Raw genomic sequence first — 24,350 nt, forward strand, 5'->3', positions numbered from 1 at the left:
AAACAAAAAAGCTGTTCGGTCGGCAAATGTGGGCTTGAACATGGAGATGCAAGAAAGTCACCCGCCTCGTCTCTCCTTCATGGCTTTGAACTGGCTCTGGGCAGAGGCCCCGCTCCCGGGTCGCGCTTGCCCTGCCGCTTCGCAATACAGCTCCATTTAGCCCTTCTCGGGGCAGACTTTTTGCCTTTATCTATATCTTCCTCAACACAACAGGTTTTTAACCCTTTGATAAGGACAGCAATAAATAATGTCCTCTTTTACCTTTTCAGTACTCTGTGATCTGCCTGAATTCTCTTCTTTGTAGGCATTCCTTTCTTTGTACAATTCAATAGTATCCACAGTAGTACCTTGCTGCCACTCTGCTAATCTGCTTCTTAGAAATCAGTGCCCACTTCGTTAAATATTTTGGTCATAAGAGAAATATATGAGAATTTTCCTGCTGTATGTAGTACACCCTTAGCACAACTGCCCCACACCGTATGTCCATTTTATTATTATGCATATTTTGTTAATTTTCATATTTACATGCCATGTTCTCAGAAGTACTCCGAAACAAATGTTCAATAACTGAACTACTTTTATTTCTGCCACATGTAAAATAAAATGAAACAACCCAGCTATCATCTTTCCTTACCTACAGTTGACTTGAGGAAACCTGTTTCTCAGGGAAACTGAATAAATTAAAGCTGCGTTACTGGCAAGAGGTCTGCATGAACAGGCATGCCAGTTGACATGGGAGGGGGAGTAAGTGGGACACCACACCAAACAACCACAAAAAACCCCAACCCCCCCAAAAAAACCCCTAAACCAAATAAAAAAAAACCCCACTAACCCCCCCCCAAAACAACAGAAAACCCTCAAACAAGCAAACAACAAAAAAGGCCACAGAAACCTGCATACAAACGTACACAAAGGCATTTCTGAAGTCTGCAGCCCATCAGCTTACACCCACAGTGTAAGGAATAAAGAGAAATGTTTTCCAGGTTCAGATGCAGTATTACAAATATCATGGAACAAACTGCTCTTTTATGCTGCTTTTAACACATGCACAGAATCTCATACCACCAAACTATTGTGCATCTCCATAGGTCAATATTAAACATGTAAATAACAAAAAAATTTTCAGAATGATCTACAGCTATTATAAAATCTGGAATTTACACGTTGAGTTCTAGAAATAACCAGTAAGTGCTTTAACTGGTGTAATCTGGGCCAAAATTCCTGTAGTTGTTAGAAACCACTATGCTTTGTGCTACAGAAAGAACTCATTCAGGGCCTGGTTCAAGGGAGTGCATCATGTTGTCCTGGCTCATGAACAATGCTGAATCAAATGACAGGATTTTCAAGTAATGAAAATGTTTAGAAAGAAGCTCACAAGGTCTCTCAGGACTTAGCTTAGCATCATCTCACAAAATTTCTTGCAGATTTAGCATCTGATTATAATATAACTGCACCTTTGCACTAAAGCAAAATATTTTCAGTATATAGTACAAAATAATTATTCAAATTCTCAAATGGATTACTACCACATTATCAGGTGCTGAAGAGAACACCTCTTTGCAAAGAGTGTCAGGCAAGCATTTCTAGTAGAAAAACGCTCCACAAAAACAGATACTCATGGATAAGTAGTTCTCTTCCTTTGTTTATCCTTTTTACATTTTATATATTTAGTAGCAACTGATAAGTATTATTCACTTCAGTGATGCTACTTGCAGAATCACAGAATCTCTTAGACTGGAAGGTACCTCTTGACATCACTTAGTCCAAGCCCTCAACTCAAGGGTCAGATGGAACAGTCTGGCCAGGCTCATGTCCAGTTGGGTTTTGAGTATCTCCATAGAAAGAGACTCCATAACTTATCCGGGAAATCTGTTCCAGTGCTTGACCATCCCCACAATTAAGTTTTTTATTGAATTTTTCATGTGCATTTCCTTTACTTATAGGAAAGTTCACCTCTGTAATATCCCAGGACAGATCAGCATTACTGGAAATGCTACAAAATACACTGATTACTTGTATTAGTGTCCTGGCATGATCATTACTACATAGCTATCCTTTCTTACATCACAACTCATTCAAGTTTTCTTTTAGCTTCATCTGTTTTAAGATTTATTTCCCTCAACACGTCTGTATTATTATGAATATACGATTCTAACATTGTAGCAGTGTTTCTCACTGCTTTGAAGTCCATACAATCTCTTGTCAAGGGAAAATACAATCACTGGTGTGACAATAGAAATTTAATTTTATATTCTTTCATGCTCTCTGAACAAGTGGAAAGAGCTACAGAAGATGAGAAATAATACAGACTCAGATGCAATCTTTTGAAACCCCTTTCTATCAAGTAGAAAGATAGCTGCACAGGATTAACGGTTGCATTGTTATTTAGAAGACAAGTAGGTTGAGGCATCCCACTTCTAAGCTTAAATCACATCTACAGTTTCTCAACAAAGTATCTGCTGAAGTCCTGCAAGTCCTGCCTGAAGGCACAAGGCTTTGCCTGTGTGTTAACTGAGCATTTCTAAATCCATGATGCAAGAAAATCTTAACATATATAATTAAAATAAATCAGTATTAACAGTGAAGTCTGTAACCTCATAATGTACACAGATTAACCCTTTATTTTAGGCTTCACTGTATGAAACAGGGTATTTGTTCTCTCTTCTGGCTGCAAATATCTCAACCTGACATACGAAACTGAGGCTGATAATTAGACCTGCTATAGAGATGTCAAAGTAAGTTAATAGCAAGTGTGAACTTACAACACGCTGACAACATAGAAATCAGTCTTTAATATTATAATTGCGGATTTTTGTCATGCTAGAAGAGATTTTTGGTTTTATTAGATGAGCACAAGATAAACTCCTGGATTTTAACTTCTGCTGAACTTCCAGCCTTGTTCCTCTGACTGTCAAATCTTCAGCTGATGTTTCAAGTTTATCCTTGGCTTTGACATTTTGACAAGATTCTTCAGATTGCTCGATTGAATGTACAACTTCAAACTCCCCTGCTCAAAAAACAGACAGAAAAATACTTTGTAGTTATGTTTGTATTCAATTTTGAGATTGGATAGTTGAAGAGAGCTGGTTACTCTTTTCCTCTAAATATACTGCTGCCATAGTGCCACATTGTCAAAATCTTATATCAGTACCATTTCTGTACATAGGAGCCCAGAACAGTCCATTAAGGCTTGTCATACTGATGGTATAATGCAGTATCTTCCGCTCAATCCTCACTTCATCTGTACATGTTCATTCTCTACTAGCATCAGACTGCTTAAGAGAGGAAGACAGCTGGAAGTTCATTGTAATAGTTCAAGTCAAGCACTACCTATCTGTTCAGCTGTTTTAAAACATCATATTTTACAAGTTTACCCTTCTCTCCATTTTGAGAAAATGTGTTTGCATGTGCATGATATAAAAGACTCAGAGGTAACTGTTGGTTTGACAAAGCTGCATTACTACCATTATCTTTTGGGTCTTTTTTCAATCTTCTTTCACTTAGGAAAGCATTTAGTATGTAAATCTTTTGTTTTCTTATCTAAAATATCTGTCTTTACAGAAAGGACTAACTCAAAAAGAAACATCTTTGTTTAGGAAGCAGTGGGACTGGTCCTAATACCAGTTAGAGATCATCTTGCAGTTCTCCTATAATTCTCCAAAAACTATTATCTCCAACTAACTGAACTTCAGTCTTATCACAGGTTTCTTTAGGTAAGATAGGTGGAACTGTTCAATCACATTATTCACTGTAAACTATAGGTAATATTTACAGGTGTTTGGCTCCAGCCACTTAACCCTTATTTTTCAAGGCATTGAGACTTTAACTTCAGATTTTCTATGGAGAGCCAAAGCGGACAGCAGAAGTAGTCATAATAAACCTGTGATGACACACACTACAGTATTCTGTACTAGTTTAATTTTATAAGCATCACAGTCTGCAGTCCCAGATACTACTCAATCACAGCACGAATAAAAGGTGCACAAATTGACAAAGATCAGTTACAAGTAGGAGAAAGTAAATTTTCAAAGTTCATTGAACATGGTAGAAAGTCTAAACAAAATTCTACATAAAAGGAAATACAACATGTTCCTGAATTACGGAATGAAGTGATTGATGGAAGGTTTATAGCTCTATGCAAAGCATGACACTGTGGCTAATGTCAAAACATGGCACTTTTCAAAATAATTTTTATACACTGGCTTAACTTGAACCAGCTGTTCACTTATGTGTGTGATCTCTGCACTGAATCAGCTTGGTGACAAAAGCTCAGTGGACTCCTGAGCTGTGGATGCGATATCCTGTTGTTCAGCTTGCCACCTAGTGGTTTCCTACAGATGTGGAAGGTATGGAGGAGGATGCTTGAGCCCATGAAGATCGTTGGGTGTATTTTCCTGCATGGGAAATGGACTCTACTCATTAGAATACCTCTCCCACATCTGGCAGATAAGAAAGCAGAATTTCACAACATCAACCATTTAGAAAAGTGCAGGCAGCAGTGTCTGAAAGGTATTGCTTCAAAGATTAGTCTTGAACAGGAACAGCATCAGAATAATACTACTTCTTGTTTGTGATCTAAATAACAGGAATGAACAGATCCAGTGCTCCATAGCACACAGTCAACACTACTTACAGACAGTCTGTTTTTTAAAATACTCACTCAGTTTTCAAGGGCCTTTTGTATTCACCCAAGGGGATGACATTCAGAAATTAATGTGGGATGCCCTAATTGTGTAATTCCAAAGTAACCAAGCACCAATGCATGACATGCATCCCTTCCTGTGAAGACTTCTGTATGCTTGTCTCCTGTCATTAGTAGAGAAACTATAAGGCTAGTAAACTAGTAAAGGCTACTTAGTTAGGTATTAGGAACAACAGCACAGAACACAAGCATTCTACATGGCTATTTCTAAGTTTTGGACTGTCAAAAATGTGTACTAACACAGAAATTTAAAATCAACCACCCCAAACTTCTAAGGTTAGTACCAAAAATTAGGAAAATATAAAGAATCAATAGAAATTAGAAATACTATTTAAAGGCCGTAGCTTGGTTTGCACACCAATGAAAAAACACACCTGATTTACAAGCCTGCAACTTACTTTCAGAAGTGACTGTGGCAACCAGAGCTAGCAAGACCATAGCTAAGCACCTAAACCACTTTTGAAAATGGAACTAAATGTTTAGTGTATTGGAATGCCTAACAAATCTTCCATTTGATGTGTGCTAACTTAAGTCAGAAATGAACATTCATAGATTTTTTTTTTCCCTCAGGATAAAAGAGATATATGCAGACATGTTGTATAGGCAAACTGAAATTTCCTCAGATGGAAGTTTAATTTAAGAAATTTGTCACTAGATATTTGCTTATGGCTAACAGTGCTTCTGAAGGAACACCAACTCAAACAAGTTCCTATTCAGGAGAAGAACATAGAAATGAAGAAAATGTAGCTAGGGCATTAGTTAATATTTGTGAAACACTTCAAAGATGAAGTTTTACGTAACCCAGAAAAGAGATCATGAGTTATTCTCTGATTGGAGCTGGAATGAAGCCAGAGCCAGAGCACTGTTTCTGTTTGTTAATATTTTACTAGATTCTTTCTCTGGCCAGCTTTTTACCCACATGGATTGCTCTTAGAACTGTCAGTGATGTCAAAGCTGTTGAAATTCTGTCTAGTGTGGAAACACTTAAGATAACTTTTGATCCATGAAGTGTGGAATTTCAGACGACAGAGCTTTGCAAGTTACAGTGAGAATTACAGTACAAGAAACTCCCCTATCTAAGCTCAAGTAGTAAATCAAAAAAGTTACTTTACCTCAAAGCAGCTCACTCCTGTTCTTTGTTAGGCTACAATGTAAACCCAAATTATTAAACTGAGGGCAGGGTTCTGAATACCTGTGGTGGTGGGGTTTCTCAGAAATGTATTGTGGGATGTGAAAATAAAATATTTGCATCTACACTAAATATGTAGATGACTAGTGGGGACACAGCTTGTCTTACACCCTTATTCCCCCTGCACTGACCCCAGCCTCTACTAACCCAAGGATAGCTGATTGGAGCTGATAAGGAGCATTTCTCACAGTTCCACACAGAACCCTTCACAGTACTGGCTTCATGCTAAATGCAGTATTACAGCTGAACTTCAATAGGTGATGTTTGCTTTTTTCCCCCTCTGAAAACTAGTAAGTATCTTCAATAGCAAATGGTAAGTTTATCAAGATAAATAGAAGAAAATAAATTTCCATTTTCTTAATGTTTTACAAATCTCCCCCTCCTCCTGCCTAACATTTACTCTAAAATCAAAAAAGGCTCTGCTTTCCTTTGAGGGTGGCTTGTCATCAGTATTGAACGTGCATCTGATGTGGATCACCAATCAAAATCTCCACCTGCTCTAAACCTCTGGGATAAAGCATTTTAAAAAGTAAAGAAATACAGAGGTGTATTTCTTATTTATACGGCTTATGCATCCTATGTAGCTTTTAATATCATCATGGCTTGTACCTGTCTATCTCTAGGAGGTTTTTTTTTCTTTCAATAATACAGAACAATAAAAATACCTGAAGAAGGGACCTATGATCCTTCTAAACATCTTCCTTCTACTTATCTACAGAATTAACATACAAGCTATGAAATCCATCTAATTTTACAGTAAACTGAAAATTAGCAGGTAGAGTAAGGAGAGAGAAAATTATAATATCTCATAGCCTTTTGACTTGCTTGGAAGCTTACACAAGGTCTGAATTTGATGGTGAAATTAATAAAGTATATAACAGTCCACTTCAGTAATTAAGATGTAGTCATTAACTCTTCAAAACACATTTAGTCATTGCATTGTGTAATATGTTGGAAATACAGGGCTTACTTGACATGCCAACCATTTTGAGTGCCAGTAGGCTGTTTCGTACATGTAACATGAAAAAAATGAAACTGTTCAACAGGTTCAGAAAAATCATTTTCAAGCTACAATTCTGTTTCACCAGAAATTCCCACAAAACACATCTACTGGTGTTAACAATTAGGGACATAGTTGAACTTGGGGAAAAAAGAAGGTTTGAATAAGCAAACTAACTTGCATGCTTTGCTGCAAATAATTTTTTGCCGCTGAGCTTCCAAGTCTCTGTGCGCGTCACTTGTACCTGAAAGCCCAGTTCCAAGTCACTCTGTCTCAATGACAGTTCTGTCCATTGTAACAATGTATTTGATGAATATACTAAATCCAAGTAAGTGGTTTTAAACAGGAAAGATTTAATTAATTTCCATAGCTCAGGCCTGAAAAATAATACAAGCCTCTGCTAAAAATCAGAAGCAGAATTTGAAAATTTTGTATATAATGCTTCTAAAGTGATGTTGTTCCAAAAAAAAAAAAAAAAAAAGAAAGATTTTGCTTTCATAATTTTTTTCTGAAATACAGAATTCAGCCCAGTGGAATTAAGGACACCTTTTCCTGGAGGAGAAAGCTAAGCAGCAAAAATAGAGTGGTTAAAAATCTTATTCTTGCAATGCAGTATTTCAGGGCCTGCATGTTTGAGTAAGAAGTTCCACTCTGGTATACTTCATATAAATCTGGATGCAGAGATCAAATTAAACTTGATCTTAGAAAAATATTATCCCTTATTGATTCACATTTCACTTGTTCCACGTTGGCAGTATTCTCTGTCCCTTTTGCTAATTCTAGATCCCCAAAAATCTACATTAAGTTTTGCAACAGTGGCTGGAAATTTCTAGACATTAAGAAACTGATGTCCTTGTAAGGCTGCCAGAGCTGTTGCATCACACATATAACAGCATGAAACTGCATGGTGCTATCAGTAATGTTTCAAAGACATCCTTTTGCTTATCCTGTCAATATAGGCCTGACCTCAAATACTCTTCCTATTTCTGTCCTAGCCTCACAAAAAAAGCATGTGAATCATGAGTGTCAGCACTATGTCCATTCCAGTCCTGCAGGTCTGTCAATGCACGTTACTTTGTCCCTGCAATGCACTGCTGTTGTGAATAAGTAACACTTATAATCCACTCTTCATTTTGAAAGCCCTTTTAAGTATTATTTTTTCTTGTGAGCTACTAAAGATGGTTCATTGCCTCCATACACTGGTTTAAAAATAGATGTAGCATAGGCTGGATAGGACCTGTGGGTGAAATGTCACAGTGCTTATCACGCCCTGCTCAGAATGTATCTTGACACAACTTGTGTCCATTGCCACTTTACACTGTGCATCTCTAAGAGTCTGGTTTTGTCTTCTCCGAAATCCCTCGCTGGGTAGTTAAAAAGCACCAATGAGACCACTCACCTGCTCTTTTCTACACTGAACAAGCCAGTTCTCTAAACATCTTCTCATGTAATGTGTCCCCATGCCCCAGCCATTTAGTGGCTCTCCACTGGACTCCAGTTTGTCACACTTTTGTACAAGAGGGTCCACAGGTAGACACAATGGCCTCACAAGTATCAAATTTAGGGGAACAAATAACTTCCCTTAATCCAGTGATTGCATTCTTGTTCCTGCAGTCTGTATGTAATTAATTGCATATGAATATGAGTGTACAGTTCTCAAACAGACACATTTATATCTGCCCCAGCTAAGTTTTAGACTATGTCAAAACAGAATTTGCATTTAGAGGAGTACTTAATAACAGTGAAGAAGTATTTGCAATGAAGGCATTTAAACCAGACAGCTATATAGACATTCCTCTTAATTCTTACTTCTGCTGGCAACTGTGAAATTCCCTTCAAGTAACTCATTCAGATTCTGATCATAGCACTGTAACAACAGGAGCAGTATGTAAAAGAATTAGTGAGCAACGACAGAATCCACCGTAATTCCACACTTCTAGAAGAGTCAAATATTGTGACTGCTTTACAAAGCAGGCTTACCCTGGCTGGTGTTCTTTCGAGGACTGAGTAGAGAATGGCTTGATCCCATATCTAAAATTTGACAGAACTTATGTGTTCTAGATGAAGAAAGCTGAACCTGCTGGACAAGACTAGGACTCTGACTGAGCAGCTGAGTTTGAACAATCTTTGTGGATGCATCTGCCTTTGTTGCTGAGAATGTATCTGGCCCATGGTTTTCAATAGAGAAATCTATCCAAACCTGTTCAAATTCAAACACAATCTTACAGACATACATACTTTCCACATCAAAGACATCAGAAAATTGGTTACATTTCATAGTGGCATCTTGGACTTGGAAAGAAAGACGGTTTCGGCAAGAGACAAGAAAAAAAAATTATTATTTTTAATTTTGAAAGGTTGTACAAGAAGATTAATTACAACATCTTGGCAGTGATTGAGAAACCCTAGTTTATTTAGTGTTAACAAATACTATTTTGTACAGGAACAGTGCATAATTTAAAGAAGACATAGGTTTTTAAGTCTTCAAGGAGATGACTGTTGAGCAATTCAAACTGAAAAAGCCAAATGAAGGTGAATTACATTGAACATAAAACTGCACTGTACCTCACTGGATGGTAATTCTGTTTCTTCTCCACAGCTGCTTGGAGCTTCTTTTTCCTCTGATCTAGGGCAGGCAGTAAGAGAAGAGAATCTTGAAGGATGCTGTTGCCTTGTGCACTGCAGCTCCTAATGTGAAATATTACATTAACACAAGTAACTCATAGTCCCTAAAACTAACACCCTTATAGCTCAGTTTGCTGTTACAAAGTGCTAGATTTAAAATAATCAATTATAAATAATATTAAACAAAATTATGTTATCTTCAGATCAACAGGGTCAAACTACCTTTATAATAAACCTAGTATCAAATCTGTTCAATATCTACATTTCCTGGTGCTGTTACTATCACCTTGCTTGTTGCTCAAGCTTATATCGTCAGGGTCCTTCTTCACTTTCGTATTTTCCCGTGATTAAATTACAGAAGAAAAACTCCAAAACAATACCTAAAACCCTAACTAAAATAAAGCAGCTATGGAAAGGTAAATCATCAGCAGCCAAAATAAACTAATTTACCTCTCAAAGTTTCACCAACTTTCAACTTGTAGCAACTAAAGTGAGATTTGATGAAAAGCAAACTGCTTCAGCCCTGTCAAATGAGATGCAAATAAACATTGAAGTCTTTTGCTATATATTTAAGACTAAAGAAACAAAACGTAAACCCATTACGTAAAGTAATTGACAGTAAAATTCCTGTAGCTTTGACAGTAATAAATTATCTTGTTTTTTTATAATGATGAAGATCTTGGAATGCAGGAGCAAATGTAGCCTAGCCAGTAAGAGGATCACCTAGAATAAAAACACCCAAACTGGAATAAGAGTATTCTTTGGAAAGTCAGCCTGGAGCTCAGCTTTTGTGTAGGAGCTGAAGCCTCAGCAGATATATTCTGAGTAAAGAGCAGCCTGGAATGAGAGTATGGAACAGCTTGGATGTAAGAAGGGCTATCATTTCTAGTCTAGCCAAATGATGAACTCAACGGTTCCAGAGGTGGAAAGATCCTCAATGACAGCCACTTCAGCCATGACCTCCAAGCAACCCATCAGCTGAAGAGGTTGAACCACTACTCCCAGTGTTTAGCTCACCATCTGGAAGCTCACAGTCAAATTCTATCTCTCCAAGTGCCATAGTCATATTGTATTTTAAAAATCTATTCTTAAAAAGGCAAGAATGATATTTAATGATTTTTAACAGAACATAGAAGACATAATATGTAGAAAAATACAAACACAGCATCTTGCTCATTAAAAATAAGGCAAGAGAAGACTGGGATGGATGGATATGAATATTCATTTGTCTTAATTTGAGAGTCAGCAAAGTTATAAGGTGAGCTATGAAAAAAAGAATAATTAAAGAGGTGGAAAAGGAAAAAAATAAGTGGTTTTGAATTTTGGTAATTTTGCCCAGATCTGGAAGTCACTTTTATGTATGTTTGGTATAAGCATTTAGCTAATCTTTTTCAGACCTCAATCCCAGCAGTGCACAGATGAAACAAGCAGGTTACAAGAGGTCTCCTCAACTGGTTTGCTGAACCCAAATTTCTTTGTAAAAATTATTTCCAGTGTTAACATTTAATAAACAGGTTGTTATTTCTGAAACAGAGAACTAAAAGTTCAAGTGAACAAAGGATGCCAAGCTTGTGACTTTAGGTAAATGAGATGATCACAAGCATACAGAAAAAATTATATATCCACAAGCATGCTGAGGCATTCCACAAAATAGCAAACAGCCAAAAAGATGATCAGTGAATTGGAACATCAGATGTAGAAGAAGAGGATGGGGCAGCTGGCCTTGCTGGCCTCCAGAAGAGATAGATTAATCTTTTCAACATGTATAAGCATCTGATGAGGATGTTATAAGCAGATAAAGATGACTGAGTTGGAGTCATCTCAGTGGTATACAGTGGAAGACCAAGTGACAATGAGCAAAAAGGTAAGTACAGGACACCTTGCTTAAGTATAAGGGGGAAGAAAAGCCCAACCAAATGACAGCCTTCTTTATTGCGAGGGTGACCAAACCCTGGAACAGCTTGCCCAGAGTGGTTCCCAGAGGAAGTGTTTCCCCAGCTAAACTTGGTTATAAATTCTACTGGAGTTTTATACCTCAGGGCAACAACCTCACCCTTTCTAAAAGAACACTGTTTACTGCCTTCAAAACTACAACAGCAATCAACTGCTCTGACTCAATCCTCACAGGAACAAATCTGCTGATCAATTAAGTAAAGTACATAGTGAAATCCTGACTATCGAAGTTACTGGGAGGTCTGCCACAAACTACTAGGGAAGCCAGGATTTATTCATGAGTCTCTCTGATAAAAGCTGCAATTTAACTATTAAAGGTTGCATTTTAATTACAAAATATATGAGACAGATTAACTATGTAGCCTGCTTTTATATATGGCAAAAGTGCTATTACAGTTATTTGGACATGGGTACTTTAAAATCCCACCACTGTGAATATTTGGAAATACCCTGACTGATAATCATTTTAAAGTTTGCTGGAACATAGTGCAAATCCTTCAAACAGCCTTTCCTGCTTTGTTAAAAGTAAGCCTTATGAAATTTGTAATTTAGGATTGCATTTACACTGAATAAATACATGTGTTTCTGAAATAGCTTGGTTGAAGATCATGTTTAAAAATATTACTTTTGAAGTCCCAAAACCTTTAAACTTATGGAGAACCATCTGGCTTTTGGCCTGTCACTAATGGTGTTTGCCAGGGCTCAATTTTAGGGTCAATTCTCTCCAGGCTTTGATCAACGACCTGGACACATGAGTTGAGTGTGAACTAGGTTGGCTGATGATACTAAATGAGAAAGACTCATTGATTCCCTTCTGGGTTGAGAGACCTTACAAAGAGACCTCGATAGACTGGAATGCTTGGTAATCACCAACTGCATGAAATTTAATGAGAGCAAAAAAGCTGGATTCTGTACCTGGGACTGTAGACATAGATGTTTGTATACATTTGAGGGACAAGAGGCTGGAGTGTAGCCCTGAAGAAAGGGATCTGGGGGTTTTGAATGTTGGCAAGCTCAACATGAGTCAACAGTGTACCCTGGTGGCCAGGAATGCCAGCTGTGTCCTCAGTGTGTTCAGCACAGCACAGCTAACCGGCCAAAAGAAGTGAATGTCCCACTATGCTCAGCATTGATATGGCTTTACCTCAAGTACAGTGTGCATTTTTGGGCTCCACAATATGAAAAGAATATAGAAATATTAGAAAAAAGTCCAAAGGAGCACAACAATGATGGTGAAAAGTTTAGATGGCTAGATTTATGAGGAGTGGCTTGGGGATACTTGGCTTGTTCAGCTTAAAAAAGAGGAGGCGGGCAGATGACCTCATTGCTCTCTATAACTTCCTTCCATGATGGGGAAGAAGAGTAGGAAGTGCTGATTTTTGCTTTTGGTGTCTGGAGGAATGGCTTAAATCTGCCATTCCTTAAATCAGGGAAAATTCAGACAATTCTTCCCTGAGAGGGTGGTCAAGCAGTGGAACAATTTCCCCAGGGCGTGGTCATGGCCCCAAGCCTTTCTGTGTTCAAAAAACATTTGGGACAATGCCTTAACTTAAATGGCTTAACTTCTAGGTTGTCCTGTGTGACATTAGGATGCAAAGATCCTCATGGGTTCCTTCCAGCTCCAGATATGCAATGATTCTGCAGAATCTTCCAAAGATAGATTTGAGCTAAACTCAGTCAGAGTAATTTAAATGCAGAATTTTAGATTATATTCATGGAATCAGAACTGGCTTAATGGCTTATTATCGCTAAATTTCAAACAGCATATAATTACCTGTGTTGTGAGTCTGTGCTGTAGATGCTTTAGAACTGATAGCTGACACTGTGTTCTTTTGACAAGTTCTCTTGGAAGAAGACTGCCAGAGGCAACACAAACTGTGCAGTGTTTAGAGCTAACAGGATTCCAGACTCCTGTAAAGGAGAGAATATACTGAGGAAGGCATTCTTTGTTGATATTTTGTCAACCATATTGCATTTCCAGCAAGTGTTTACAGCAGATAATACATGAACCACAGAACACAGGCCTTCTCATTGCAAATGCAGAAATGGGCCTCATGCTTTTTTTCCTTTATTTCATTGCCAGAAAAGCTGTGCATGGGAGTTAGATATCCACAGTGAAATCTTTTTACATTATATATACTCTTAATTCAAATTTACTCTACAGTAAACTTATTCTGCTTTCTCCTCCACTTTCCTAAAGTGTTAGTTTTTATTCCAAGAGATACACTCTTTTCTGCTCATAAACAAAGTCTTAAAGTAAAGTTCCAGTTCCCACACTGACATCTAGGCACCAGGGAGTTCTTCATCTAAGATGTTTATCAACAGAAGTCACTACATAGACTCTTGTTGTTCTATCTTAGCATCTCCTATCACAGGATAATCTTACTTGCAAGGATTAGTACCACAGTCTCACATGAGCTACATAGATCAAGGATCAGTAAGGTCCACTACCTTTTTTTTATAATGAAGCCTAGCTTTCTCCAGCTCAGAGGATGAACTGATTCCCTGTCCATTTTATTCTAAATATATAAGCTAGCACTTTTCTTTAGAATAAATTTACCTTCCTTTAACACCATTCCAAGTTCTGCCCTGAGTCTGTTTCCCATTTCAATCAGCTGCCGCTTTTCTTGGCTCAGAATTGAAATTTTTCTTGCTGCTTCCTTGAGTTTATTTTGCATTCCTTGTAGAGTGTGTTTGACGCTATATTGACAACCAACACCAGTACCTACATCAGGTCGCTGTTGTCCAAAATCTACCATGTTTTCTTCAAGAACTTTGGGTTCTGGCCCCTAAATAAAACAGATAGTGCTTATAATAAGTATTTTGAAAGTGAGGTCTGCAGGTTCACGTATTTGTACAAATACACATGAGAGGTCAGTTGAAGAAAAAGTGTAAAATTGAAGGCTATAGTCCATTTTTTAGGGCCCATTTTCAAGATTTTGTAGCAGTATAGGGCAAATTAAACTGTGGAGCAAAACACTGTAACAGCCTGAAACATTCCCACAGATATTGTCAACTTTAAGTGTAAAATAATACACATAGGATAAACATTGTATAATTGTAAACTAAATAGCACTTAATTTTAAGATAAAATGTGGAAAAAAGCTCTTTATACCAAATAGCAATCTGCTACAAATCCTGCTTTGTTTAATCATTGTGTATATTGTTTCATCATTTGAACATACAAACAAAAGGGGTAGATATAACTTAAAACATTTACTGAAAAGTAAAGATACTACAATCTGTTTTGTCTCTGGCAACCTGAGTCCACCTGCACATATATATAGTGGCAAGGTATATACCCAAAAGATTGCATCCTTGCTTTTCAAGACCTGTCTGTCTTATTTCAGCCCCTGCAGAGGAGACTTTTTGATAGCCATTTAAATAGTCATCATTCACTGAACAGTCATCTCCCTATAAACATTTTACATTTCACACATTGCCATAAGTATCTAAATGTATCACATGCATTAAAATTGTTTTACAATTACTCATTGGTATGTTTACTCTTTTACATATAAACTAGCTAGAAACATCCTACACTAATTGTGCAATCCCAATCAGTTTTCAACTAAATCACCCTAAACACTGATTCAAGAAGTACACATTGAAAGCTATTATCCATACTGAGAAAAAAATCAAACCATTGTTGCCTTATTGTGCCATGCAACTCCCATGCTCTTATTTCTTTGGACAGTTTTACCATTTAAAGGAAGGCTCTTGAGAACTTACAGGGAAAGCATACAGGCCTACAAAAAGTATGGGGGAGAAAGGTAGAGAAATTAGTGCAGGACTAGAGTCTAAAAATACTAAGACACCAAAGTGAAAGGAAAAATAAACAGCACTTTGACACATATCTAGCAGTTTGTATAAAAGCAAGTAACACAAGTAGCTGGGAGTGTGTGTTGATCTGTTGGAAGGTAGGAGGGCTCTGCAAGAGACCTGGAATGGTTGGAAGGATGGGCAGAATCCAATAAAATGACGTTTAATAAATCCAAGTGCTGAGTCCTGCATTTGGCCACAATAACCCCCTGCGGCGTTATAGGCTGGGGATGGTGTGGCTGGACCGTGCCCAGGCAGAAAGGGACCGGGGGTACTGGTGGACAGCAAACTGAACATGAGCCGGCAGTGTGCCCTGGTGGCCAAGAAGGCCAACAGCATCCTGGCCTGGATCAGGAATGGTGTGGCCAGCAGGAGCAGGGAGATCATCCTTCCCCTGTACCTGGCACTGGTGAGGGCACACCTGGAGTGCTGTGTCCAGCTCTGGCCCCTCAGTTTGGGAAGGACCTTGGGACGCTCGAGCGCATCCAGAGAGGGCAGTGAGGCTGGAGAGGGGCTGGGAACACAAACCCTGAGAGGAACCACTGAGGGAGCTGGGGGTGCTCAGCCTGGAGAAAAGGAGACTCAGCAGTGACCTTACCACTCTCTAGAGCTCCCTGAAAGGAGGCTGTAGTCAGGTGAGGCTGGTCTCTTTCACCAGGCAGCAACTGGCAGAATGAGAGCACACAGCCTTAAGCTGCACCAAGGGAAATATAGGATGGATATTAGGAAGAAGTGTTTTACAGAAAGGGCGATAAAGTTCTGGAATGGCCTGCCTGGGGAGGGGGTAGTCAACGTCCCTGGATGTGTTTAAAAAAAGCCTGGATGTGGCACTGGGTGCCAGGGTTTAGTTGAGGTGTTGGGGCTGGGTAGGACTTGATGATCTTGAAGGTCTCTTCCAACCCAGTGATTCTGTGTGATTGTGTGTGTGTGAGTGTGAAATTATTACAGTCTACTGTCGTTGATGAAATTGACATACTAAAGCTTAACATAAAGGGAGGTGAAGGCAATGACCGATCATGGCAGCACTGGCTGTCACACTGTGGACCACCTTCACTGGATCAAAAGACAAAAGCACAAGACCTGGCTGGGGCAAGGAATGCCATTTGCTCAAACTTTTATTTTTCCCAAACTTTCAGAAAAATATTCCACAGCATTGTACAAAAGATTTCTTTTTTTTAAGTGACAGACTGTAAGCTGTAAAATTAGGAGTGGAACTCAGAAATCTTTTCACCTTTAGATCTATGTCCAGAGCAAAATTCTGCAGTACAAAACAGAGAAAACACTAAAAAGATGGGTACTAAAGAAGAGTGGGAGGAAAAACTCTTCTCAGAGCTGATAAGAAAGAAAAATAGAAAAATATATGTACAAGCAAAAGTTTACATGCTATTTTTACTAGTTTCCACAATGAACTTTCCTCTTCTCCTTTTGTGCTGGAGACTATAATTTCCAGATTATGGTCACAGAGACTCTGTTATTTTAAATGAAAAAAAGAAAACTATCACTATGGCTTTGCTTACTGACCTCACCTGCACACCTATGTTTAGTTATCATTATTGCTCAACAGATTCTGAGCTCTCTGAGGTGGAAATATTTTTGCCTGTAATTCTTCATGGCCCTAAGTACATCCCTAGTATGCAATTAATAAATGTAAGAAGCACAGAGAAAGTGTAGAAAAGTGCTAATAATAAATGCTTGTAAAATCCCGTGAGAAATTAAAATGAAGTTTTGCCCATTGTTTTTAAGATCTTTTCAGGACTGCTTTCAGCTCAGTCTATGCCTAAGAAGGCTTGTTATGTACTGAGAAAGAAAAAATAAAGCAGACAGAAGAAATAGGCAGGAAACAATAGTCCAAGTCCAGTGAAGACAGCATCAACTACAATTACAGCATTTTATTCACTTGAAGTTTTGGCCTGCATATCCCCTGTTTGCTATGTGTCTGTACATATAAAGCATAAGTAATTCAGCATTAAAATATGGATTTACAATGGAAAACCTGAAGCAGTGATACACAGTAGTTTAAGCATTTGCAAGTAGGAAAAAAAAAATCAAGACCAGCTTGCAAGATCAGAAGTGACTTGTGCCAAGGGATGACTAGTCAAAATTTATTGCCTAGAAAGAATAAGAGTAAGTTTGGCTAAGAAAAAATCTTTGCTGGCTCCCATCTGACCAATCACATAAGCAGGTATTACTTCAGTTTATAATATTTACTCAAACAAAAATAATACACTAGGTATTTAATTACACACACATGCACATCCATACATATATTTTTAGGTAGTTTAAACCTCAACATACCTCTTCTGTGTCTGGGTTTACTAAACAATCCAACTTAGTTGAACAGACTTCGATGTTGCTCAGTGTAGTTCCAGCTGAAATTTTGTTTGTGCTCAATGAACCTAAAAGAGGAGTATAATAGGAATGTATATGTACTTACAGAGAGTTTAGGCTTTCATAGCAAGAGCTGCTTCAGAACACTGTCTCATGCATATAAATGTCTAGTTTGTCTAGTTACAGAATCATAAAACCATAGATCTAGGTTGGAAAAGACCTTTAAAATCATCAAGTGAAACCAGTGACCTAACACTACCAAGTCCTCCACTAAACCACATCTTCAAATGTCCATACACACACATTTTAAACACCTCCAGGGATGGTAACTCAACCATTTCCCTGGGCAGCCTCTGCCAATGCTTGAGGAAGCCTTTTCAAAAAGAAAATTTTAATATTCAACTATTTCATACTTTTTAATATTTATTTTTTAAAAAATATCCAATATAAACCTCCTCTGACAAAACTTGAGGTTATTTCTGTTGTCCTATTGCTTATTATTAGGAAACAGAGACTGATCCCCACCTCATGACAACTCCCTTTCAGGTAGTTGTAGACAGTGGTAAGTTCCCCCTGAACCTCCTTTTGTACACCACTTCAGTAGATATACTGTAAATGGACTGTAAACCCGCATGGCAGGGGGGTTTGGACTAGGAGATCTTTAAAGATCCCCTCCAATCCAAGCCATTCTGTGATTCTACATAATGGCTTCACTATCAGGAATTCTGTTATATACATATTATTGCTTTACTCTTGCAAAATAGATACATGATTGCTTTTCTAGTGGTAATTTTGTAGTGACCTGTAGCGCGTGTGTATGTGTATTTCTTTTCACTAGTAATTGTTTTGTAGTAATTTGTAAACAGAATCTCAGATTATTGTGTTCTTGTGTGCGGTGCAATCAAATAACAATTTTTACAGACTCATGGATTGGGGAGCCTTCGTGGGTTATGACCGTGACTCCTAAACTTCCTTAACTGAATTTAAAGTTCTTTGTCAAGAGTTTCACCTTGCTCTGCAAGCTGTCTGTCTTCTGTTTGAGGAAGAGAAGACAACATCTGCTCATCAAGACTCTCCATTTCTTTCCTCATTTGTGCAATAGCAGCCCGAAGGCTGGCATTCTGTTCCTGCAGCTTTTTTATTTCCAAAGCAGGGATATATTTACACAGAGAACTTTCATCATCATACTGAAATATCTGGAAAATAAAAGTACAAGACAAAAAGAACCCTTCATTAATACGTGACATATTCTCTCCACACCACCACACACACACACAGATCCTAATACTTTCAATCCATGTACATATGTGGGAGAAGAGTACCATAGAAGGAGAATAAATGTGTTTGTTCATTGAGGATTTGCCTGGGAAAGAAGTGCTGTACTGAGAACATCATAGAGGAGGTGCACATGGAGAGGACCACGGCACCAGAGCTAGCTCTGTTTTATAACTGTTGTTCTGCAGGTGTGGTTTATCTCTCTTCCATGTGCAGGTAAGCCCTCCCCTTAAGGAACTTATGGGCTCAACAGCAGTACCCTTTCTGACCTGTCAAATTCTTGAAAGTGTCATTGGAGATCATCTGTTGACAATAACATTGTTCTGATTTCAAAGAGAGATATTTCCCAAGGAAGATAGGAATGTCCCTGGAATGGAAAGATCACCCCCTCCCTCCAAATTATTATGAATTCGAAATTATGGGGCCTCCAGGCAAAGATACAGAAGAAAGAATAACAGTTCTTTACTAGACTATCTATATCTATATCTATATCTATATCTATATCTATATCTATATCTATACATATATAAATAAAACAACACAAAACGAGCAACAACATAAAAATACATATTTCCCTGAGAAACACTAAGGTGAGAAGACTCCATAGCTCTCCGTGCAATAGATGATTCTTAAACAGTGTTAATTTGAAATTCTCACCTCCTCTCTTGCTGAAGATAGGCTGTGTGTTGGATCCTCTGATTTCTGATACCAATTACATTCAGTATTCTCACAGACTTGCTGCCAGTAAAGTTCTGCTTGCATTTTTCTCTGTTTCAGAATCCATTCTCGCTCAGCTGCCAGAGACAGTTGTTGTTTAGACCTATGATACACAGAGCAAAGCTGTTGATTTCAGCAGAATAAATACTAATGATGTTTTGTGGATTTTTTTTTTTGTTTATTTGGGTCTGGTTCTGTTTAGTTTAATCCAGCTTTATTTATTGTCCTCATCTTCTTTCCTTGATCTATTTTATCTATCTATATTACCAATAATAATCTAATCTATAATTAATCTAATCCATACTATCTAAATAGATAATTTTAAAATTACTTATTTTATTTTGTTCTATTCTAGTCTCAAAGTTTTACTGAACAAAAGCATTTTAATTGCATAGAGTTCATTAGTCTCTGAGGGTCCATGAGTATGGGTATTTAGAATCAGCTTTGGAGGTCTCCTCAGGTCAAGAGGCATAAACTGCCCTTCAATATCAATACTACTCTCAGTACTTCCACGCAGAGCATGCTTCTGTTTTGCTGATATCAGAAATGAGTAACAAAAGAGTTAGGAATTAAAATTGCTACATTGTCAGGGTAAACTTTCTAGGCTAAAAGTGCTTTTTACCACTTCCATTTATATTATATATTGGTTTGGTTGACAGGACAAAAATTAAGTGTTCTAGTTCTAATGACTAAACACATTCATATGTAAATTAGTAAAAGGAATTCCAATATCAAATACATTTTTATACAAAGACAAAGAAGGAAAGTTTTGCTTTTCTTTAAAGTTTGTTTTATAGAAAGAGGTGGTATAATGCCTCCCTAGGGTATCACAGTTGAAGATAAAATTTCACTGTTAGTAACATGATCCTTTTCTGGTGAAATATAGGAATATAAGAAGGAGAAGGGGGGGAAAAGCACCTTGTAATTAGGAGTATGATAAACAGTGTACATTTATTCAACTTCCCTAAGGCTACCTCTGCTTTCTTGATGCTGACCTTGCCTGTAGTTTTAAGGTTAACGAATTTAGCAGTGTGCTTACCACATAAAATAATTTTACACAATCTCACATTACCAGACATATTCTGAGCAATTCCCTACAAGGGGTAGCTGTCAAACAAGCAAAGCAACAGCTACTACACAAGCAAGGCATAATTTTCTAAACAATAGAGCGTCGGCAAAAGACAACACTGCCAACGGAACTGGCTGGCAGGAAGCAGACCCCACACGGAGGGTTCCACGGCGGGCCCTGAGGGTCAGATGTTCTGAGGCAGAAGAGCAGATGGTAGGCAGACTGTCGAGGTCAAACCCGTTAGATGTAGGCAGTAGAGAGGAGCACAAGATAATGCTTTGGACTCAGGGACAGCACAAGAGAGGGAACTTAGCAGGAAGGGTGCAGAAAGACCGAGGGTCCCCAGAGAGAGAAGAGGGCGCGAGATGCGCAGGCGACGCATCGGGAGCTCCGAAAGACAACCTGCAGCACAACGGGATGCCGTGCGACCGCACTGCCTTCCGACGGAAGAGCCCAGTCGCGACTCGTCGGACGGCACGAACCTCCGCATCGCCCGCTCTGGGCTGCAGGCCGCGGCCGCCCCTCGGGCCGTGCCGGGAGGCGGGCCCGTCTCCATGGCGCCGCCGTTACGGCGCCGCCGCCGCTGCCGCCCTCGCTCTCGGAGGCAGTGCCAGTCCCCGTCTGTCTCCCCTCCTGCTTCTCAGTTCCTCGCATTGCATTCACTTCCAGGAGCCCGGCAGCGTATTCTCTCCTCCTCCTCGCATTCTCCCCGTTCCGTCCTCACTACTCTCACGCAGCAACGTCTTCTCTGCTTCGTGTGAGCACGGGCACTCTCCTTTGCAGCCCCGGTCTCGTTTAGTAAATCCCCCTTCTGCCAAAACACAGCTAGCACTTGTCTCGTACTCTCAGATCTCTCTCTCTCGTTCACTTGTCTTCCTATACATTTTGTTTATCCAGCTGTTTATTATTAAACAGTTTTTCCTTAGCACAGATCAGGAAGGAGACTCTTTGCCCCTTTCAAGTACAGCCGTTAACAGATATGAACAAACTTCCCGTCCTCTCTGAACTCCCACTGCATCATGTGAAAAACTTTAAAAAGCTTGGCACTTAATTACTAAAAACTGTATCCATCAACTAAATTGCTTTACACTGTCTAGGTGAGACAGAGGAAGATGTAACGCATGCAGCAGGCCTAAGGCGTGATTTTCCCTTAGTCACTCTAGATGACTTGCTTGTCTGGAAGTCATGAGGCAAACTTACTGTAATGTTTTGTCACTCTTCTGTTTTTCGAGATCATATAAACAGCTTCCACCTTCCAGAAACTCGAATGCTGCACCCAAATGATATCTGAAGCCCACTAATTTAGAGAAGATAGAGCATTATCAGTAGTTCTTATATGATTTTCCTTATGCCATCAGAAGAGAATTGTGTGTCCTAGTCCCATGCCAGTTAAAGAAAGAAGGGGTTTATTTTCATCAGTAACTATTAATGAAAATTAGAATCAGAACTAACAATTTGACTTTTGAAATAAAGCAAGTTCCATTTAGCGAATTATAGTTACAGAATACTGCAATTATTAAAGAGAGTTAGTTAATTTACTTATATTAATCACCTCTTGTTTAAAATACAATGGTGAAACCCGGCTTAAAATGATTTTCTATATCTGAACACACAAAAAATTATAGTGCAAGTCCTGGCATAATTTATATTGTGCAGTGGGCCACTCAGAGCACTCATCTGAATCAGCACACAATTGGCAAATGTCTAAATCCGTACACCATTCTGACTGCTGGCATTCTTTACACTTTTATATTAGCCATTGCCTGACCTATCAACCACATTATCTTTTTAACCCTTCCTCACCCCTGCTCCCCCTTTTCAAATTAGCTGTCATCTTCTCCAATGTACCTTCAATGAGCCCCTGGTCACGTAGTTAAATGCATGTTAGTTCCCTAAATGAGTAATTTATAACTTCCAGTGATTCAGCAGTGTCCCAAACAGACAAACTTTAATGGTGAGTAAAAAAGATTACAGTGAGTAAAAAAGATTACAGTGAGTAAAAAAGATTACTACACAATGTCAATTCAGGGAATGATGTTGAAATGTGAATATACCTAGCCTGCAAGTGAATGGCCTAAATTTGGATAATAGTGGATAGTTTTTTGGATAATAGTGACTGGTTTTACTAGTCTTTAAGATTAGCAGTGTCGGTCTTATTGGCTGTATGCTATCTACTCAAAATAAACCACATGGCCTTGCTCATCTTCACACAATAATGCAATGAATCCTTAAGCATGTACAAATGGGTACTCTACTTCAGCAAAACTGGACCAACAGCCAATGCAAACATAATGTGCAAGGAAAAGAAAAAAACTTCTAAGTCATTAAAAGAGCTTCAGTTCCTACCTTGGTATCACATGATTTCAGCAAGTAGGTTTTAAATTGGAAGCTACTAATCTGTGCAATATCATAGTTCTCAAAAGACAATATTGTATCCTACCTGTCCTCTCCTACTTAGAATCCTACCCCCGTGTAACTCCACATAGGTTATAGGAATCATATAATCATTTAGAAAATTCTTTTTCCCAAGATCATTGAGTCCAGCTGTTAACCTCCAGGGATGGTGACTCCACCACTTCCCTGGACATGCCATTCCAATGCTTGGCAACCTGTTTGGAGAAGAGATTTTTCCTAATATCTAATCTAAAGCTCCCCTGGCACAACTTGAAGCCATTTCCTCTTGTTCTATCAGTTGTTACCTGGGAGAAGAGACAGATGCCCACCTTGGTACAATCTCCTTTCAGGTAGTTGTAGAGAGTGATAAGGTCCTGTGAGCCTCCTTTTCGCCGGGCTGAGTCTCTCCAGCTCCCTCAGCTACTGTCCATCAGACTTGTGGTCTAGACCCTTCCCTAGCTCCGTTGCCCTTCCCTGGCCATGTTCCAGCTCCTCAATGTTTGTCTTGTCATGAGGGAGCAAAGAAAACCAAACACAGGATTTAAGGTGTGGTGTCACTCCCCTATGTATTGGATTGTGTGCTAGAAGCGCACAAAATAATGGAGCCACCTACTCCTGAATTTCCTAAGCCCCAGGTAGCCATAGGAGTGCTACTTTCTGTAGTGCATTTAAGAATCCCACCACAACTTTCAGAGATGCTACATAGCAATATCAGCACATCAGTTTTATAATCAAACGTTTGTATGAATCCCAGTTGCGTCACAGAGATTTTGCAGAAAGCTCATTCCATCTGGATGTAAAAGGAGGAGTACGTTATGAAATCACATTTGCAGAGAGTAGTATAATATTTAGTCCCTTCGTAAAGGATGAGGAGGAAAGCCTGACGGTTGTCTACAGAATGCACAATATCACACTCAAATTTCTAAGAAGAAAACAACTAAGCAAGGAAGATCGAAAGAGTAATTATCATGGGAGGAGACAATGAGGAAACTGTGATCGCTCCCGGGAAAACAGAAACGGCAGCAGAGAACAAACCTCAAGCGCAGAAATCCATTCATAAGTAAGTTGAAGTCCACTGCTCAGGTCGTGTTCCTCCGGACAGCCAGTGCAGCATTCATGCCGGCGGGGTCCAGCCCTGCGTTGCACTCTACGCAAGCAGCCCAAAGCTCGTGCTGATGCCTTGTGAGGCCCCGGGGCCCCGCTCCGAGCCGGCGGCACGCGGCCGGGGCCCCTGCGCCGAGGAGCCCGTGGCGGAGGGAGAGCGGCCGCGGAGGCG

The 24,350-nt window shown here is 39.0% G+C and overlaps 1 protein-coding gene across 5 annotated transcripts; it reads right to left on the minus strand.

The window, feature by feature from the left end:
• Window positions 1-834: 834 nt before the first annotated feature.
• On the minus strand, window positions 835-24,347 carry CCDC57 (coiled-coil domain containing 57). Of its 5 annotated transcripts, none has more exons than XM_038156928.1 (9): window positions 24,110-24,347; window positions 19,552-19,714; window positions 18,629-18,815; window positions 17,587-17,687; window positions 14,030-14,258; window positions 13,244-13,380; window positions 9,457-9,579; window positions 8,872-9,091; window positions 835-3,007 (listed from the first exon to the last, which is right to left on the minus strand). In XM_038156928.1, the coding sequence occupies exons 1-9, from the start codon at window positions 24,130-24,132 to the stop codon at window positions 2,784-2,786; spliced, it is 1,407 nt and encodes a 468-aa protein (XP_038012856.1). In that variant the 5' UTR covers window positions 24,133-24,347; the 3' UTR covers window positions 835-2,783. The 5 variants fall into 5 exon arrangements, with proteins under 5 accessions (XP_038012856.1, XP_038012855.1, XP_038012857.1 ...); XM_038156927.1 differs by lacking the exon at window positions 24,110-24,347 and adding an exon at window positions 21,163-21,654; XM_038156929.1 differs by lacking the exon at window positions 24,110-24,347 and adding an exon at window positions 21,083-21,652.
• Between the last annotated feature and the right edge of the window lie 3 nt (window positions 24,348-24,350).

The sequence above is a fragment of the Motacilla alba genome, chromosome 18, assembly GCF_015832195.1.
Source record: "Motacilla alba alba isolate MOTALB_02 chromosome 18, Motacilla_alba_V1.0_pri, whole genome shotgun sequence".
Lineage (NCBI taxonomy): Eukaryota > Metazoa > Chordata > Aves > Passeriformes > Motacillidae > Motacilla > Motacilla alba.